Source organism: Nyctereutes procyonoides, unplaced genomic scaffold (assembly GCF_905146905.1).
Source record: "Nyctereutes procyonoides isolate TBG_1078 unplaced genomic scaffold, NYPRO_anot_genome, whole genome shotgun sequence".
In the NCBI taxonomy this organism is placed as follows: Eukaryota; Metazoa; Chordata; class Mammalia; order Carnivora; family Canidae; genus Nyctereutes; species Nyctereutes procyonoides.
Window position 1 is genome coordinate 3,131,010 of NW_026575028.1, and position 13,557 is coordinate 3,144,566.

Below are 13,557 nucleotides of genomic sequence, written 5' to 3' on the forward strand. Positions count from 1 at the left end.
GTTTCATTTCCATTTTTTAGGTGAGGAAAATAAGAACCGAAGTTTGACAGATGGATAATAAATAGAGAAGACTCAAATTTCAGTCTTTTGACTACAATATAATTGTCCTATGCCTCCAAAATAACAACTTAATTCACTTATATGTATAACTTACTTTTGCAAATATTATAATAATCTGTCAAGACAGATGTTCAAACGTCAGCTGCTTGACTATTTGCCATTTAAATTCAACCTTTGAATGGGGAGTTGGTAGTGATTGTTCTGCAGAGGCGCTTCAAGGTTAAGAGCGCAGGGCTTCATGTTCCTGCACATCAGGACAGAACCACTACATTTTCTCTGTTGGTTTTATCTACAATTTCATTTTTTTAAAAAAGCATACTTTCTCGAAGATTTTGAAAAATATTAAGTGGGCTGATCCTTAAGCTGATTTCAAGTAGTGCTGAATAGAAGAATGGAAGAATAGGTAAGAGGAGTAGAGGTAGAGACCTATACAGGCAAGAGGAAGAAAAAGAAAAAAAAAAACCAAATTACTGAAATTACTTTAGAAAAAGCAATTTATAAAAATTCAACAAACTTTCAAATAATATCCCTAAGATAACACATTAGGTATAATGTCTATCTTTCTATAGCCTAAGTTCTGATATTTGTTCAGGCAGATACTAAATCTCAGTTCACACGCTGCTCCATGAAGTCTTCCTGCTGACTCTTTAGAAGTAGCATCTTCATTCAGTTCAAATTCCATTATCTGAACTTCTTATCATATAACATTTTAAAACTGTGTTGTAGTTATTTCTGTATATGTCTTATTTCTCTACTATATTGTTAAGTTCTTAAGAGTAGGTACTGTCTTTCTCTTTGTATTTTTTGTAGTTCCTTGCATGGTATTTTGCACATAATAAATGCTCAATAAATACGTGTTGCATGAATGCAATACAACCAGTCCCCTCATTATTTGGGAAAATAAAATGAAAATATTGTCATATGATAGAGGCATTCAACTTGTTCTTTGTGGTCTCAAAGGGTGAATCAAGAAGGGCAGAAGTTTGATACTGATGCATTTTCTTTTTTAAGATTTTATTTATTTATTCATGAGAGACACAGAGAGAGGCAGAGACATAGGCAGAGGGAGAAGAAGGCTCCCTGCAGGGAGCTCGATGAGGGACTTGATCCCAGGACCCTAGAGTCATGCCCTGAGCTGAAGGCAGATGCTCAGCCACTGAGCCACCCAGATGCCCCTCACTTCATTTTTTTAAAAAGATTTATTTATTTATTTTAGAGAGAGAGTTCATGAGCCAGAGCAGGGACAGAGGGAAAGGGAGAGAATCTCAAGCAGACTCCCCGCTGAGCAGAGAGCCCAACCTGGGGCTTGATCCCATGACCCTGAGATCTCGACCAGGGCTGAAACCAAGAGCCATAGGCCCAACTGACTGAGCCACCAAGGCTTTGAGGGTATGGAAGCTCTTGATTTACTTCATTGTAGGCAAGCTTTTAAAACTTACTCTAAACAAAACAAAACAAAACTTACTCTAATTTAAAAATGTTTGTGTTAAAATACATATAATATAACATTTGCCAGTTTAACCATTTTTAAGTGTACAGCTCAGTAGTATTAAGTACATTGACATTGGCTGTTGTGCAGCCAATCTCCAGAACTCTTTTCCTCTTGTACAACTGAAATTCGAGGTGCAGTAAATAACAACTCTCTATTTCCCACTTCCTTTAGCCCCTGGTAACACTCTTCTACTCTTGGTCTTTATGAATTTGACTACTTTAAGTATCTACTATAAGCAGAATTGTACAGTATTTGTCTTTTTGTGATGGCCTTACTTCACTTGGCCTAATGTTCTTAAATTTTATCCACATTGTACCAGGTGTCAGAATTTACTTCTCTCTTCCTTTTTTTTTTTTTTAAGATTTTATTTAATTATTTATGAGAGACTCAGAGCGAGAGGTAGAGATATAGGGAGAGGGAGAAGCAGGCTCCTTGTGGGAAGCCTGATGAGGAACTCCCCCAGGACCCTGGGATCATGCCCTAAGCCAAAGGCAGATGCTCAACCACTGAGCCACCTAGGCCTCTCTACTATTAGCCATCCTAATAGATGTAGGCAAGCTGTTTTATGTAGATAGTTTTGGACTCTGCTTCTTCCACAGAAAATGATCTTGAATATTTTTGCATGTCAGTGGACATTTCTCTAAACATGATTTTTTAATGGCGGTATTATTGAACAGATCCCATAATGTGGTATTTTATTTTGTTTCCAGTAATTTTTAGGGTAGAAATCTTTGTATACATCCCTGATATTTTCTTTAGTTGATAAGGTCCTGGAGGTTGAATTCCTGGGTCAGAGTATATATATATATATATATATATATATTTTTTTTTTTTTTTTTAAGATTTTTATTGTATTTATTCTTGAGATACACAGAGAGAGGGAGAGAGAGAGGCAGAGACACAGGCAGAGGGAGAAGCAGGCTCCACGTAGGGAGCCCAAGGTGGGACTCGATCCTAGGACCTCAGGGCCACACCCCGGTGGGAAGGCAGGCGCTAAACCGCTGAGCGACCCAGGGATCCCCCAGAGCATATATTTTTATTTTTTATTTATTATTATTTTTTTATTTTTAAAGATTTTATTTATTCGTTCATGACACACACACACACACACACACACACACACACACACACACAGAGGCAGAGACACAGGCAGAGGGAGAAGCAGGCTCCAGGCAGGGAACCTGATGTGGGACTCGATCCTGGGTCCCCAGGATCATGCCCTGGGCTGAAGGTGGCACTAAACCGCTGAGCCACCATGGCTGCCCCATATATATATATATATATTTTTTTTTTGACAGCAACAACATGTTTATTTTATCATCCAGCTGAGGATATAAACACAAAACACTTCTTCTTAACTTAAGTAAAATATGAAAACATCAGGCAATTCCTAGACTACTGCTACAAATGTAGTCTTCACCTACAGTAAAAAACTAAGCCAGTCAATCATTTTGGTCTTCATCCCAGTCTTTCTTCCCACTTGGAGGTTTGGGCCCACCAGCTGGTTTTGCCATGATGATTTGATCCACTCTAAGGACAGTGATGGCAGCATTCATAGCCAGCTTGATAGCCCAGTATTTTCCCAAGTAAGTGTCTAGAATACCAGCTTCCAACATGTCCTTTACAGCGGGAACTTCAGCCTCAATATCTAATCCGACGTTCTTATTTCCTTCTTGATGTACTGCATAGAGTTTAGAGATGACTTCATTGGCCTTAACTCCAGAGTTTTCTGCCAGTGCTCAGGGAATAGCTTCTAATGCCTCAGCAAACTTCTTTATGGCATACTGTTCAAGTCCAGGACGTGTCTCTCCGTACGATGTGATCTGTTTGGCTAACTCAATTTCTGTTGCTCCACTTCCAGGAATAAGACGTTTATCCCTTGTGAGAACTTTGAAGGTATTAACACCATCATCTATTGCCCTTTCTATGTCATCCATCAGATTGTCTGTAGAGCCTCGAAGCACTATGGTAGAAATGGCACCATCTTCCTTTTCATGCTTAAAAACCACCACCTGTGTGTCTCCAACTTCTGAGAGGTAAACACTGTCACAATGTCCCATTTCCTCAAGGACTGGAGGAGTCAATCTAGGAAGAGCTGTAGCACCAACTGTTTTACATAGCCTTCTGAGATCCCATTTTGAATTCAACCTCACCAACATGATATTGTACTTGTTTGCATAATGAAGAGCCATGTCTGCCACTTTGCCACCCGTTACTATGACATTTGCACCGGTATCAGCTATAGCTTTGACTTGGAAATCCATGAGATTTTCTTCTCCCTTACTAAAATTCATCAATTCTTCAGCGGTCTTTATTAATACTGTTCCCTTAGTTTCAGTGATCATGCCATCAAAAGGACAGGAGTACACTGCTATTTTTGCATTTTTGACAGCTATTACATCACCTTCGGTTTCCTTCTTAAAAACCATGCCATGTAATACAGAAGAGGAATAGATGCCAGAGCCCAAAATCTTACAAACTCTGATGTTATCAACATTGAAATGGCCGGAATCAGGAAAAATAGACACACATGCCTGAGCAATAAGCTTGGCCAGAAACACTTCATTACCATACTGTTTACTCATTATGGAGGTATGAAGCAGGGTAGACACTTCATCAACATCTCAAAGGTTTTTAGCAGAACAACATACTAAATCAGGAAGAATCTCATGGGCTTTTTTGCAGGCCATTTCATAACCTTCTATGACCTCTGAAACGGACAGGCCAATTCTCAAAAGCTCTTCTGCTAGTTCCAGAAGGGCTCCAGCAAATACCAGGACAAAGTTGGTGCCATCTCCAACCTCTTGCTCTTGCATGTGAGAGGCCATTACGATCATTTTTGCAGCAGGATGCTGTACTTCTAGTTCTCTTAAAATAGTGGCTGCATTGTTTGTCACAAACAACTTCTCCAGGTGGTTGATAACCATTTTGTTCATTCCATTTGGTCCATATGCTGTACGAGTTGTTTGGGCAAGCTCCTTGCAAGCCTGTATGTTCCTATACACAGCCTCTTCTAGTCCGGAAAAATGCTTCGCCCCCTCCTTGAGCATCTGGGCAAAGCCCGGGGCCTTGGGGACGGGAAGCGCCATGGCCGGTGCAGGCAGCCGCTCACGCGCTCCGCTCGGAAGATCCCGGTGGCAGCGAGGGGCACGCAAAGCCTCCCATATATATTTTTAATATATGTTGTCAGATTGCTTTCCTGAAAGGTTGCCACAGTTTATATTCCTTTTAGCAGTGTGAGATTATCGTCTACACAGAATATTATTGGACATTAATTAATTAATTAACTAATTAAAGATTTTAAAGGAAGCTCTTTGCCCAAAGTGGGGCTTTAACTCATTACCCAGAAATCAAGAGCCCCACAGCCCACTGACAGAGCCAGCCAGGTGACCCTCAGACAACATTATTTTAATGTATGATCATAAATACAAGGTCAGCAAGAATATACATCAACTAATAACAATGGCTAACTCTGAGAATAGGACTGGTTTTGTTGTATGACTGGCCAAATAAAATGTTGGATTTATTTTTACTCTTTGTATTTTTCAATAAGAATGTAATCATGTGGGACACCTGGGTGGCTTAAAGGTTTATTTAGCGCCTGCCTTTGCCCCAAGGCGTGATGCTGGAGTCCTGGGATCGAGTCCCACATCGGGCTCCCTGTCTGGAGCCTGCTTTTTTTTTTTTTTTTTTTTAAAGATTTTATTTATTTATTCATGAGAGACCCAGAAAGAGAAGCAGGCTCCACTCAGGGAGCCCCACGTGGGACTCAATCCCGGGTCTCCAGGATCACACCCCAGGCTGCAGGCGGTGGAGCCTGCTTTTCCCTCTGCCTGTGTCTCTTTCTCTCTCTCTGGGTCTCTCATGAATAAATAAATAAAATCTTTAAAAAAATGTAAATCATGTGATAGTTTATGAAATACTTTAATTTCCTAATTTAAAATGGAAATGAGTGAAATCATGTACTTATTTTTATTATTTTTAAAAGCTTTTATTTATTTATTCATGAGAGAGAGAGAGAGAGAGAGAGAGAGAGAGGCAGAGACACAGGCAGAGGGAGAAGCAGGCTCCATGCAGGGAGCCAGATGTGGGACTGGATTCCATGACTCCAGGATCATGCCTTGGGCAGAAGGCAGGTGCTAAACCGCTGACCCACCCAGGGATCCCTATATACTTATTTTAATATTCACGATTTCTAAATTTTTACTAAAGTTAAACTTTTTCTCATATTTATTGTATTCATCCTTTTGTGAAATATCTACTCATTTCATTTGCCTGTTATTCTTGAGTTGTTAGAACTTTTTATATGTGAGTTCTTTTAAAAAATATTTTATTTATTTTTTTGATAGAGAGAGAGAGAGAGAGAGAGAGAGAGAGAGAGAGAGAGAAAGTGTGAACACAAGGAGGGGGAGCAGCAGAGGGAGAGGGAGAAACAGCACCGCACCCCAGCAGGGAGCCAAAAGCAGGGCTTGATATCAGGACCCTGGGATCATGATCTGACCAGAAGGCAGACGCTTAACCAACCGAGCCACCCCTATATAAGGTTTTTTACCATTCATGATAAATTCCCCTTACCATTCCCCTTTTTTTTTCTTATTTACTTCTAAAGTTTATTTTATTTTCAGGAGGCTTGAGTGCTCAGTGGTTGAGCCTTTCGCTCAGGGTGTGAGGCTCAGGGTGTGATTCGGAGATCCTGGATGAGTCTTGCAGCTGGTTAGCAGCCGGGGGCCCACTTCTCCCTATGCCTGTGTCTCTGCCTCTAGGTCTCTCATGAATAAATGAATAAAATCTTTTTAAAAAGTTTATTTTATTTTCAACTTCCAGAAGTTTAAAAAGTTTTATGTACCTTGTTACATTTGTCCCTCTTTTACAATTTATGTCCCATTTTTATACTGAGAAAGTCCTTCTCCATTCTGAGGTTGGGTACTCATCTGTGTATTTTTTACTTTGTTTTATGTGTATCCCTGTGTTTTACATTTCACTCTTGAAGTCCATTGTAATTTTAGTATGTATTTTGATAGGAATCTAACTCGAAAGGTTAACTAATGGTCCCAGCATCATTTAAAAAGTAAACCATTCCTTTATTGTTTGATTTGAAAAGGAGCCTTTACCAAATAAATTGTTCATGCATAGGGTCTGATTCTCAGCTTCCCACGGGGTTCCCGGGAAGAGTGAGTAGTCATCCAGGAAATGACTTGCTCTGGAGCATTACTGCTCAGATAATAAGCTGTCTGGTTAAAAGGATGTCTTGGGACAATGAATTTGAGAAAGAGAATGATTTTGTTGAAGTTCTTAAAGCACTTAAGACAGGGTTGTGATGACTACACATTTTAATCTTCTTTTTGATTACTAATAGGATGCTAATACTGCTAATAGGATGTGCAGTCATCTCCCAGTTGCAAGTCACCGTTCCAGGGGCCATTCTAAGGAACTCCCTTCCTCCAGGTCGCCACACTCACTTCCCTGGGGTCCAGCTGATTGAAGAGGCCATCAGGTGATGGGTGGGTGCGTGCGGCCACGGCGGGGGCCGGAGGGGAAGAACGTCCCCCTGCCTCGCTTTGCAGTGCCTGTCTGGGGTGGGAGCTATGAAGGACTCGGATGGCTGTTCTCAAGAAGGCTTAAATGGATGGTTTCTGGGAAGTTCCTACCCGGCCCCAACGCCGCATTCCATCTGGGGGTTGGGTTTACTAGGGCCTTTCAAGAATGCGCCAGAACGCCCCGCGTGAGCTCGCCCAGTCCGCCGGGGGGCAGCAGAGACCTGAGCGGCCGCAGAACCAGAAGGAGCGCGGGGGCCGACCGAGCCAGAGAGTGACGCGGCAAGACTGGCCTTGGCGGATCGAAGTCACCGCCGCGCTGCCAGCTTGCTTTACGGCTTTCGGCGATTTGCTTTGCGGCGGCCCTTCTCCCTTTCCGACTTGATTTTCGGCTCCTTCTCCTGTACTTCCCGCCGGTCCCTGGCCCGCTCTGGGTTATGACCTTCTTCCCAGCGTTCTCTTCCCCTTCCTTCCCAGGCTCCCCTGCGCGGCTCTATCTAAACTCCCTTCCCCAAGTGTTTAGTGTAGACCGAGCTCCCTGCGTGCACCGCGCGCTGCCCGAGCCGCGTAAGTGGGGAAGGAGGGAGGGAGGGAGGCCGGCCCAGTGGGGTGGTTCCAGGCCGGGCTGCGAGCGCGGGCCGCGCCTTCCCAGTGGCTCGCTGGCGGCGGGAGTCGGGCTCGTCGTGTGGGCCGCCGCACAGTGACCCTGAGTCCGGGGCGTGCGCTCGTTGGCCCAGTAGCGGTTCGGGATCAGGGCCTCCCGAGGATTTGGTAGGAGGGACGGGTGCAGGAGACCCGGGGCGGTGTGCAGGTGCGCGGTGCTCGAGTGGCGGTCCCGGCGCTCCGGCGTCAGGCCTCCAGGGCGCCGTCTGCGCGGGGCGGAAGGCTCGGGTGTGTGTCTGCAGCCAGGCGGGGGCAGGCGGAAAGGCCGTGGTTGGGGAGCAGTTACCCGTTTCAAAGGAATTTGACATTCACGTGTAGCCGCATATTTGGCCTTCATAGGGGTGTTTGTTTTCAATTGAGATACAATTCATATACGATTAAAGTCGTCCATTGAAAGAGTTGGGTGGTTTTCGTATATTCACAGGGTTGTGCAGCCATCGTCGAGTCCCATAGGTTTGTATCACCCACAACGGGTTAGCAGGCACTTCTCGTTTGCCCCTGTCCCCACCCCACGAATTTACTTTTTGTTTCTGAATTCACTAATTCTAGATATTTCACATACGGGGAATCCTACAGTGTTTGTTTCTATGTGTTGGGCTTATTTCACCGAGCATAACGTTTTCAAGGCTCATGCATGCTGTAGCATTGTCAGTACTTCACTCCTTTTAATGGCAGAATAACAAGCCATTGTAGGGGCATTTGGGTGGTTTCTACTTGTGGCTTCGAAGAGCTTTTAAGATCTGTTCACAGAACTCACAGTCTGAGACACTTTTTTTTTTTAAGAGATTTTAATTATTTATTTGAGAGACAAAATGAGCAGCAGGAGGGCAGAGGGAGAGGGAGAAGCAGCAGCAGACTTCCCCAGGTGGAGCAGGCAGCCTGACTCCTGCTCGGATCATGACCTGAGCCCTGGCAGATGCCCCCCACCCCCACCCCCCAGGCGCATTTTTAAGGGAAATTCTTATAAGCCAGCATTTAACTCTGAGACTGGCTTAGATATTTTAGTGTCCTCAGGTCTGGTATCTTTTGGGGAAGTTTGTCTTTTTAAAGTCCTCTCCTGGATCATTAATTGTAGTGATAACTGGCAGAGAAATAGTTGTACTGCTGCGTTATGTGTGCCATGACCTGTTTCTCTTGTGATATGAACTGGGTGTAGCTGGAGATGAGTGTATGAAAATGTGGCTGAGAGAGCTGTGGGAGAGGTTTTATTGAAAAGAAAACAAAACAGAAACCTGTAGTGTATTGTCATTATTCATGGAATCTGCTTTGAGAATGTACCTATTCACAGATTTCTTTGTGACCCCTAAATCAACACTCATGGTGCTTTTAGGTATATTTAGTGTCACATTTTTCTCATTTTTGTACTTTTTGTTAGTGATCTTGCAGTTTGGAACAGCCTTTCTCTTCTTGAATGGCTGGGTGTGGATTATGGTGTAATATGTGCTTTGATGTGTGTCTAAAATGCTAGGGAAACATACGATTAATTCTCTTTAGAGTGTAAGTTCCATAGCACTTAAAAGAGCACATGACATCTGAAGTTTCACAAATGTTACAGCAGCATGTACTTGAAAAGAAAGGAACTCAGTCTGCTGTCCTGCTGTTTTTGATCCTTGCAATCAGATCCATGCCCGTACTGACGTCTCTCAGTTCTGCTCTGTAATATATCCAGAGTCCATTCTTCCTCCACGTGGCCATGGTATTTCTTTATCATTTTCTCTCTGGACTGTTGTAACAGACTTCTAACTGATCCCTCCATCAATTATTCTCTGTTGACAAAGAGCCTTTTGAGACAGTATAATCTCATCATTCTCAGCTTAAAATTTCCATTGGACTCATACTAAAGTTTCATATTTTTTAAGGTGGACAATATTCTTCATAATCATGCCCTGCCTGTGCTTTTTTTTTTCTTTCAATTTTTTTAATAAAAGATTTATTTATTTATTCATGATAGACACAGAGATTGAGAGAGAGGCAGAGACACAGGAGGAGGGAGAAGCAGGTTCCATGCCGGGTGCCCGATGTGGGACTCAGATCCCGGGACTCCAGGATCACGCCCTGGGCCAAAGGCAGGCGCCAAACCACTGAGCCACCCAGGGATCCCCTCCTGTGCTGTCTTTAACAAAGATAAAAGAAAGGTCAGATGAAAGAGGAAAATTGCCATATGCAACATGCCTCATTCCCTCTTCTTCCTCCTCCCTTCTTCCACATATAATTAGAAATGCTTTATGTGAAAAGGAAGTGGATAAAAATAAAAACAATTTTGTCAATCTTGTTTATCTTAATGTCTCTCAAATTCATCCATTTGCTCACAGCCCTGCTCTGGTTCAGGCACTTTTCCTTTCTGTCCCACTTTTTTTTTTTTTTTTTTTTTTGGTAAGAGAGGGTGGCGGAAAGGGAGAGGGAGAGAGAGTATCTTAAACAGGCTCCATGCCCAGCGCAGAGCCCAATGGGGGGCTTGATCACAATCCTGAGATCATGGCCTGAGCCAAAATCAAGAGTCGAAGCTTAACCAACTGAACCAGGTTGGTGCCACCTTTTCTACAAATCTTTTCTTGGTCAATATGTTTTTATTTCTCTGAGAAAATACTTAGAAGAATTCTTGGGTCATATGGCAGTTGCATGTTTAATTTCTAAGGAAATTATCAGTTTTATTTACAAATTAAAAAACATAAGGCTTCTAGAAGAAAATATAAAAATATGTTCATGACCTGGGGGTGTGCAGAGATTTCTTTTTTTTTTTTTGTGCAGAGATTTCTTTTTTTTTTTTTTTTTTTAAGATTTTATTTATTTATTCATAGAGAGAGGCAGAGACATAGGCAGAGGGAGAAGGAGGCTCCATGCAGGGAGCCTGACGCAGGACAGATGCAGGGTCTCCAGGATCACGTCCTGGGCTGCAGGCGGCGCTAAACCGCTGCGCCACCGGGGCTACCCTGTGCAGAGATTTCTTAGACAAGATTTAGAAAGCAATACCCACTTAAAATGAGATTACATCAAATTTAAAACTCATCAAAGACAGCTCTAAGAAAACAAATAGGCAAGCACCAACACCTACCTCATAAAGGACTGATCTCCAGGGTGTAAAAAGTGCCATTAGGGTTCAAGGCCTGGGGATAATCCTCTGTGGCCTGCTGTTCTATCCTCTGAACCTATGCTATGGTTCTATGCTGTGCTATCTTCTAGTCATTATTATTTTTTCATGGAGGATAGCGTGTGCTTACAACTGAATAGTTTTATCAGTTTGTTTCCAGCCAGTGGTGTATGAGAATTCTAGTTGCTTTACATCCTTGCCAAATTTTGGTGCTGTAGTCTTTATTTTTAGCCATTCTGGAGGGTTTAGAAGGGTATGTCATTACGTTTTTTTTTTTTTTTTTTTTTTTTTTTTTTTTTATGATAGTCACAGAGAGAGAGAGAGAGAGAGAGAGAGAGAGGGAGAGAGGCAGAGACACAGGCAGAGGGAGAAGCAGGCTCCATGCACCGGGAGCCTGATGTGGGATTCTATCCCGGGTCTCCAGGATCGCGCCCTGGGCCAAAGGCAGGCACCAAACCGCTGCGCCACCCAGGGATCCCTGTCATTACGGTTTTAAGTTCTTGATTACTAATGAAGTTGAACTTTCCTGTGCTTTTTGACATTTGTGTATCTTCCTTTAAGTGCCTCTTCAGGTGTTTGACTACTTAAAATTAGATTGTCTTTATTGAGTTGTAGGAGTTAAATCTTTTTTATATCCTGGGTATCACCTTTGGTGTTGCATATTCATTTTCATAGAGTGCTCTTTAATAAGCAAAGTATTACATATTGATGTAGTCATATTTATCATTTTTTTTATTACTGCTTTCTGAGTCCTAAGAAATCTTGACCACCTCTAGGATGTGAAGATATAATTATATTTTCTTCTAGAAAATTTGTAATTGTAGCTTTTATATTAGGCCTATGATCCATCTCTAGTTTTTGTGAATTGTGTAAAAAATATTTTGTGGAAAATTTTAAAATTTTTTCTCCATATAGATATCCTGTTATCCCAGAATAATCTGTTGAGAATGCTATTGTATTATATTTGTACCTTTGCAATTCACATTGCCATTCAGATGACTGTATAAATGGTGGTTGGTTTCTAGGCTTTTTTTCCTGTTCCACTGATCAATTCTTTTTAATTAAAGATTTATTTATTTATTTGAGAGAGACAGAGAGAGAACAAGAGTAGAGGGAGGGGCAGAAGGAGATAGAGAGGGTCTCCAGCAGACTCCTTTGGTGAGCACAGAGCCGGATGTTGATACCTCATCCCCAAGACCATGACCCAGAGACCACGACCTGAGCTGAAACTGAGAGTCGGTCACTTAACTGATTCAGCCACCCAGGACCCCACCAATAATAAATTCTTATGTCAATTTTAGTTACTTCTATTTTAATTATGATAGCTGTAGAGTAAGTCGGGAAGTCACATAGTGTAGGTCCTTCAACTTTGTTGTTTTTCGTGATTGATCTGGACAGTCTAGTTCCTTTGCATTTTCCATATAAATATTAGAATCATTTTATCAATTTCTTTTTTTTATTTTATCAATTTCTATAAAAAGTCTGTTAGGATTATGACTGAGATGACATTTAATCTTTAGATTAATTTGGGAGAAATTAACATCTTAATAGTATTGACTCTTGAAATTTATGAACATGGTACATCTCCTTTTTTACTAGGTCTAATTTCTTTTAGTGCTGTTTGTGGTTTTCAGTGGGGATGTCTTATACTATCTTTTGTTAAATTTGTTTCTAAGTATGCCTTTTTTAACTCTATTGTAAGGTGGAGTCATCATTTTTATCGTTATTTTATTTATAATGGGCCACTTTTCTTTGACAGCTTCCCAGATTTTCTCTTTATTTTTGTTTTCAGCAGTTTGCTTATAGTGTGTCTGGGTGTGATCGGTTTTCTTTATATTTATCTTGCTTGAAGTTTGTTGACCTTTAATCTGTAAATTTATGCCTATCACCCAATTTAGGAGATTTCAAGTCATTAATTTTTTTGTTTGTTTTCTATTTTCTTTAACTTCTTTTGTGCCTTCAGTTGTATTTGTGTTAGCTGTTTTTATATTATTCTACAGGACTCTGAGGCTTTTGCTTATTTTCAGTCTGTCTTTTTTTTTCCTCTTCGGGTTATATAATTTCTATTGAACTATCTTCAAGTTCACTGACTTTTTTTATCTTCAATTTTGCATTTTGTGAACAGGATTGATAGATAATTTATGAGTTTCCTAGATTGAGAATAGTTTCTCTTCTTCTGTAAGTATAGTGAGTATGGTTTCTTTATTAGACGCAAAAAGCCAAAAAAGGGGAAATGGTTCTATATCCTTTGACTTTTAAATTTTCTCTTGTCTTACAGGATCTATACTCTGCCTTTTCTGTCCTTTACAGCACAGTTTCGAAGGCACGTCTTATTCCTTTTTGCCCTCTTTTCCCCAGAAACACTGACTTTTCAAGACTGCCTCCTTGAGTTGTATATACACTTTTTTCCTGGATGGCTCTGACCTGCCAGAACTCTTTGTCAGTATCTTCATACTTAGTGTGGGTATGCTTTTCCTGGGAGCAATTTTAGTTCCATTTTAGGCTCTCTATCCTCCTCTGCTCTCTTTTACATATTTCTCTTCCCTTCTATGTCCCACCTTACTGTCCTTGAAGAGTTAGGATGAACATTTGAGAACTATCTCCACCAGAAGTTGATGTTTGTTTTTTCTAATTCCAGGCGATTTGAAGCCTGTAGTATTTTCAGTTGTCTAGTTATATTAGTAGTTATGGGGTATTTGTGATTATATTTGTTCCTTTTT

General features: G+C 41.4%; 2 protein-coding genes across 7 annotated transcripts in view; one reads left to right on the forward strand and one right to left on the reverse strand.

The window, feature by feature from the left end:
* Positions 1–2,876: 2,876 nt before the first annotated feature.
* LOC129503441 (T-complex protein 1 subunit theta-like) lies at positions 2,877–4,664 on the reverse strand. Its single transcript, XM_055315516.1, is given in 1 exon segment — positions 2,877–4,664. A coding segment is annotated over 1 exon segment (1,647 nt). The 5' UTR covers positions 4,642–4,664; the 3' UTR covers positions 2,877–2,994.
* A 2,858-nt stretch (positions 4,665–7,522) lies between these two features.
* RAD52 (RAD52 homolog, DNA repair protein) overlaps positions 7,523–13,557 on the forward strand; it is a 35,997-nt gene continuing 29,962 nt past the window's right edge. The window contains exon 1 of one of the 6 annotated variants that reach the window (XM_055315538.1): positions 7,523–7,653. The gene's annotated coding sequence lies outside the window, so the exon portion shown is untranslated. Of the gene's footprint in view, positions 7,654–7,730; positions 7,898–13,557 lie in introns of those variants that run through there. The other 5 variants (XM_055315534.1, XM_055315539.1, XM_055315535.1 and 2 more) reach the window with 5 other exon arrangements.